This window comes from Sorex fumeus, unplaced genomic scaffold (genome assembly GCF_029834395.1).
Source record: "Sorex fumeus unplaced genomic scaffold, SorFum_2.1 ptg000130l, whole genome shotgun sequence".
NCBI classification, from domain to species: Eukaryota; Metazoa; Chordata; class Mammalia; order Eulipotyphla; family Soricidae; genus Sorex; species Sorex fumeus.
In genome coordinates, this window is record NW_026606187.1 from 895,635 (window position 1) to 902,077 (window position 6,443).

Here is a 6,443-nt window from a genome sequence, read left to right on the forward strand (position 1 = left end):
CCCTAAGGGGCCTCTCCCCCAGTTCATCTAACAGGTGCTTCTCTCAGGAGGAGCCCCCTTGGCACCACCCGAGGCAGTGCCCGTCTCTGGGCCCGCTGGCTGCTGGGGACTGGCTTCATGCTGAAGGCGGCTCCCAGGCCTCAGGCTCAGGGAGGGGCAGGCGCGAGTCCCGTGTGTGTCTCCACAGCGCCCCTCCCCGGATGTGAAGGCAGAACTCTTTGAGCTCCTTTTCCGGACCCTCCATCACAATTGGAGGTACTTCTTCAAGTCCACTGTCCTGGCCAGTGTCCAGAGGGGGATCGCCGAGGAGCAGATGGAGAACGAGCCTCAGTTCAGTGCCATCATGCAGGTAACAAGGAGTCGCGGGGAGGCTGCTGTGCCGCCCTGGGGTATACTGGTCTCATTCTGCACACTCCTGGCCACTGGGTTTGTTTTCGTGCTGGGTTGTCTCCCGTTCTCTGCTGTGTGTGAAGCCTGGTAGTTGTGGTCATGACACTCAGGTCGTCTTCATCGGCGAAGGGGAATGTGGTGCTGCCTGCTCCCCGGGTGTGCTGTGAGGGGTCATAATCCGCCTGGGGCCGCCTTCCCTGGAAGCCGGACTCTCCCCGCAGTGGCGCTTGCACCGTTGCATTGCGTGTGCGGGGCTGGCCCAGGCCACCAGGATTCAATTATTGGGGCTTGGGTCACAGTAGATGTGGGGACTGGACTGTGAAGCTCCTTCAGCTCTGTGCTGAGAAGCGTTTTCTATTTTATTTATAGTCTTTATCTTGAGGATCAATGTTTATATATCATTTGCTGTATAAAAAAAATTTAAGTGTAGGCGCTATGATTTGCAAAGTTGCTTACAGTGGGGTTTCACCTCTTAATCCCACGGTTCCCAAGGAACTTTTTTCAAAACCACTTGAGATTCCTCACGGGGGCAGAAGCATGGCCCTGGTCATGGGCACTGCCCCCAGTGGGCCAGGAGAGTCCCCAGGAGGCCCGGCTGGTTTGTGGCACTTTCAGGCCTCTCCCTCCCTTGTTCTTATGGTCCATCCTTGCTCTTTATTTAGTTTTGTTAGGGGCAAAAAGTAAAGAATTTACACATCCCCTCACCCAGGCGCCATTAGGGTTGCGCCTCCGCCCACTTGCACGGCCCGCCCTCCCGCTGCAGGGGGAGCAGGAGCAGACGGGCACCGCCCGAGGCGTGGGGACTGCATTCGGGGCCTTCTGTGCCGGGTAGGCCGGAGCCTGGCGTCGGGGCTTTGCTTTCTTTGTGAGACGAGTAAGAGGCACCCAGTGTCCAGGAAAGCCCTCGTCAGCCAGAGGGACCGGCCAGCAGCACTCTGCTCTAAGCCCGGTCTGAAGTGAGAGTCTCTCAGCCTCTTCGTGCTGTGCTCAAGGCTGGGGCTCAGCCGGCACGCTCAGGCACCTCCACATGCACGCCCTTGCGCATGCTCCCTGGGGCGGCTCCCCTGGACAGCCTGCCAACCGCTCTCCAAGCCTCTGCCCTGCACACCTGCGCCCCACAGTAGGGGCCTGGGGTTGGCCCTCCCATATTTCAGAGCATGAAAACGTGGATTCCCACCATTGGTACACAGTGTTTCTGGGCTTTTCTCATAATTGTCCCAAGCTGGGCGCAAGGCCGCTTACCCGGGTGGTGAGTGGTGAGTGTGGGCATGTGCTGTGAGGCCACAGCCTCTCCCTCTGATCAGGGGTTCCCTCCCGCCTATTCCATTCCACTTCCGCACAGGTGCAGCTACAGGGACAGAAGGCACAGTGTCCACCTCAGGGTTGGCCGAGGGGATGTGTGTGTGTGTGGGGGGGGGTCCACAAGTGCTCTGGGTCTCTGTTGCTGTGTCTGTGTGATCTCTGGGCTGAATGGCAGACCTTAAAATAGTGATCTTACTGCAACACTTAATAGCCCAACTTTGACCCCGTGATAAATGAAAGCCATTGGTCCTCATGGAGATAGCTTCTCTGCCCAGGCAAGACAGGACTCCCTTAAAGGCTCCAGGGCGTTAGGGACCTAATGCCAAGGCCCGGTGTGTTCTGTGGAGGCTCCCTGCATGCCCTGTCTGTGCTCAGGGTTTACTCCTGGCTCTTTGCTCAGGGCTTGCTTACTCCAGCCTCTGTGCTCAGAGGTCACTCCTGGTTGGCTCAGAGAACCATCTGGGATGCTGGGGATTGAACTTGTGTTGGCAGCCAGCAAGGCAAATGCCTGCCATCTGCTGCACTTTTGCTGACGCCAAGGGCATTTCTTTTTACCCTTATCTGTAACTTTGTCAACCCAGAAATTTAAAAATTACCTGCTGGCTTGCCCTTCAAGCCCGTGTTCTCTTTGAACACTGTCTCCCTTCCTTGTCTGTAAGTTTCTTTGCTTGCCTACTTCCACTCTTGTTCTCTTGCCCTCTCCCTTTCTTCCTCTCCTTTTACGTTTCTCAAAGCACATTTCACTGAATAAAAGCTACCTTGCTTCACTAAAACAGAATAAATAAAAACAATCTCTTGCTTCTTTTTTGGTTTGCTTGTTTGGGGGCTGCACTTGCAGTGCTCGGGGCTCTTGTGACTGTGCTAAGAGATCAATCCCGGTGGGGTCTGGGGAACATAATGTGGTACCGAAGATCAAAGCAGGGTTGGCTGCATGTCCTTGCTGTGCTGTCTGCCCACCCCCCAAATTAGGTATTGCGTACTCCAGGATAGAGGCAGCTGCCTGGGAGGCGCCCTCTAAGTTGTGGTCTCCGAACCCCGGGATGCCCAGGAGCAGATGATGTCTGTGTACAGGTGGCTGCTTTGGGGGTGGGGCGGACAGCCTCCATCTGCTCACATCTTGCTCCCGGGGTCAATCCCATGAAAGTACAGAACTTTGCTCCCAAAGGACAAGGTGTGCCCCGACGACCCAGGTTCGATCCCCAGAGCCACATAGGGTCACCCGAGTACCAGTTGCAACCCAGACCCAACCCTCCAAAGGTGCAAGATCCCCACAGGGAGCAGAGAGGAGCCAGTAGAGACCCTTCCCCTGTCCTGGGCCATGCAGGGGGCCGGTCACTCTCCGGAAGGTTGGGGTCACAGAAGGGCTTGCTCTCCATGCTGCTTCTCAGGGCTGGTCTCCTTTCTCAGGCGTTTGGGCAGTCCTTTCTCCAGCCTGACATCCACCTGTTTAAGCAAAACCTCTTCTACTTGGAGACGCTCAACTCCAAGCAGAAGCTGTACCACAAGGTAAGCGTCCGCTCCTGGGGACACCCCCTCCTAGGGGCTGCGGGTGTCCCCGCCATGGCTCACGCCGCTCTCGCTGCCCGTAGAAGCTCTTCCGCACGGCCATGCTGTTCCAGTTCGTGAGCGTGCTGCTGCAGGTGCTGGTGCACAAGTCTCACGACCTGCTGCAGGAGGAGATCGCCATCGCCATCTACAACATGGCCTCCGTGGACTTCGATGGCTTCTTCGCCGCCTTCCTCCCCGAGTTCCTGACCAGCTGCGATGGTGTGGACGCCAACCAGAAGAGCGTCCTGGGCCGGAACTTCAAGATGGATCGGGTGAGCAGAGAAGGGCTGGGCCGCAGGGAGGAGGGCAGGCAGACGGTCACCTCTGGGCCAGCGCGGCCAGCAGCTCGGCATCCCCCCACGTCTCCTGGCGTTCCCCTCACTGCACAGGCGTGTGGTGGCCTTGCTGCGTGCTGCTTGTCTGGGCACTGGCGAGGCCTCCCCGCCCCCTTGCCTGCTTTCTCCTGAGCCGCTTCAGCCTGCTGGTTGCTTGTTCCTTTTGTCTGGAGGCCAGATCCTCACCTGTAACTAGCCATTTGCACGCAGCCATTGTCCATCAGCTTCTTGATTTAAAGCATGGAGGTTTTTCAGACCAATCTAGTTATGCGTCAAAGCACCTGGCTTCTTATTAAAAATTCAGAAATGTACTCCTGGATTCCACCAGGAAATACTTGGCACATGGGAGCCACCGATTGAAAAGACATCTCAGTTTCTTTTCTTGAGGAGGGAATAAATCAGGCAATCAGCGCTTCATTCATTCTTTGAAGCCGACTGCATCTCGGGGGCCCTGTGCAGGTGTGGGGCCCGGTCCCTGCCTTCCTGGCATTTTGCTGGAAGGCAGACAACAGCACCCTCTGCAGGCCATGCTGGGCCAAGCATGTGCCAGACTCTGACTGGGTGAAGCCTGCCTGCAGCCCCCAGTGCCGGCCCTGGGGTTAACCCTAATGGCTGCTCGGAAAGGTCAGCAACTGGTTGGCAGTGCCAGGGCTTGGAGACGCAGTTCCAGAAAGTGGGCTCTGTGCCAAGAGCCTGGAGCTAGAGGTGGCAGGGCCAGGAAATGGGAGTGTCCTGGGCTTTGAGCCGAAGCTGGGGAGACTGGAGCGCCTTGAGCAGGCCTCGCCCTGCCAGCTGGAGTTTCAGAGGGATGATGGCCTTGGTGCCAGCCCCCAGCAGGGGTTGGCTCACTCTGTGCCCGGTGCTCTGCATGTGGGCCCAGACTGCAGTCAGCCCTCCCTCCTGTCTGTGGCATGCATGGGACGCTGCTTCCTCTCAGTGCCTGGCTTCTCTGTCCCACTCATGGCCTGGCGAGGTTCTCAGAGGCCGGGTACACCTGCGGGCACCTGTGTGGCTGTCCCTCTCTCCTGACGCAGTGACGGCTCTGGTGAGGTGGGGGCTGAGCAGCCCCAGGGCTGGGCGCTGGGCTCAGCTGCTCCCCTGTTTTACAGGACCTGCCGTCGTTCACGCAGAATGTGCACAGGCTGGTCAACGACCTGCGCTACTACAGACTCTGCAACGGCAGCCTGCCAGCCGGCACTGTCAAGCTCTGACTCTCTGAGCCATTCCAGGACCGTGGGTGTGTGTCAGCGCTGGTGGCAGCAGGACCCGGGCCCTGGTGGGGGCCATGCAACGCAAGCACCGGTCAGGAGGCGGCAGGCCACTATCACAGCCTCCTCTCGCCCGCCCGCCGGCTGAGGACAGTGCTGGGGCAACGGCCTGGCGGGCCCCACTATCTCCAGCTCTCCAATTCCTGTCAAACACGGATTCTGGGCGTTTGTTCTCGTTTCCTCATCATTCCATGTGATACTAAGAGACTAAGAGGCTTAATGGGAAAATAAAATAAAATGCTATGTTGTTGTTATAGAAAAGTAAGGGCTTCCTCCCACTCCCCACCCTGCCCTTGGATCAGGTGGGGCCCGGTCGGGCAGCGGGGGGGTTGCCCCCTCCAAGGATACAGCCGTGCAGGCCTGTTGGAAGTGGCCTTGGAGTCCAGCGTGTCGTGTCCCCCCACCTCCAATAGTGCGACTGAGACTCCTGGGCAGAGGCCTGCTGAAGGGCTGTGGATGGAGCATCCAAGAAGGGGCTTGGACAAGGAGGGCAGTGGGCCACTGACTGGTGTGTCCGAGATGGGCCTTACCCTGTGCCCAGTGTTAGGTGGGAGAACAGTACTGGCCCCCGAGGCGGACAACAGGGACTGGACAGAGCTGTGGAGCAGAGGGGGTGGCATACCTGGAAGTGACGACCCTTAGTGGGCAGGGGCGTGGCTGGAGCGCTGATGACCTCGGCTGAGCGCCAGTTACAGGAATCACTGTGGCGGCAGGGTTGGGGGACCCTGCGCGTTGCAGACCCCCCGCCACAGCCTGCCCCACACCAGAGCGCCAGTCTTGGCGTCTGCAGTGAGATGCACGTCCAGGCACTCCGGGAGAGTGCCCAGAGCATGGCCCTCGGGGCCCACGGGCAGAAGCGCTTCTGTGTGCCTGGAGTGGTGGGCTGGGGATGCTGAGTGTCTGCGGTGACCCATCCCCATGATCCCAGGACCACTGGCTGGGACTGGGGGTAGGAGAGTGGCGGTGGCGGCGGCGGCCTGGGAGGGGTCGGACACGTTGCCCCATTCTCTGCGAGGTGGAGCGGAGTCCTCAGGCACTGCTCCTGCCGTGAAGTTATCTTATCTGCAGAGGGGGTGGGGAAGGAGACCGGCATGGTGGTGACCCTTATGTTCTTGTGGGCTGGGGACAGAAGTGGCTAAAGAGAATTTGCTTGTCTTTCCCGCCGGCTGAGAGTGAAGAGGCTGCGGCGCTGTACCTGGCACCACACCTGCCCGTGGGGGACGGGGCACGACAAGGACAATGGACACACAGTTGGTCTCTCACGTTCACAGCTTTTCCCTCCACGGGTGTCACTTGGTAGGGTGGGGCTGACTTTTCCCAGTAGCAGCTCTTCCTCCTGACTGAAATGCAGACTATGAGGGTCAGCCTTCCTGGCACGCTACTCAGGTTTGTCCCCGGGAAGTGATCCCAGAGCACAGAGCCAGGAGTAAGGCCAGAGCCCCTCGAAAAACGATCACAAGAAACAAAAGGAATATATGAAAGACGCAGAAAACTTCAGGGTAAGTTCATCTGATCTCACATTCCGGTGAACTTTCCATCTTTCCCTCAAAGGGTTCTGCAACCCGACCCCCCCACCCACCCCACTTACACTGAGCTCAGC

The 6,443-nt window shown here is 58.5% G+C and overlaps 1 protein-coding gene across 3 annotated transcripts in view; it reads left to right on the forward strand.

Moving 5' to 3' along the window:
• XPO6 (exportin 6) overlaps window positions 1-5,098 on the forward strand; it is a 113,952-nt gene extending 108,854 nt beyond the window's left edge. For all 3 annotated transcript variants that reach the window (XM_056138828.1, XM_056138827.1, XM_056138829.1), the window contains 4 exons: window positions 188-349; window positions 3,100-3,198; window positions 3,282-3,512; window positions 4,685-5,098. In XM_056138828.1, the coding sequence (XP_055994803.1) occupies window positions 188-349; window positions 3,100-3,198; window positions 3,282-3,512; window positions 4,685-4,786 (594 nt within the window). In that variant the 3' untranslated portion in view covers window positions 4,787-5,098. The remainder of the gene's footprint in view (window positions 1-187; window positions 350-3,099; window positions 3,199-3,281; window positions 3,513-4,684) is intronic.
• Window positions 5,099-6,443: the final 1,345 nt, after the last annotated feature.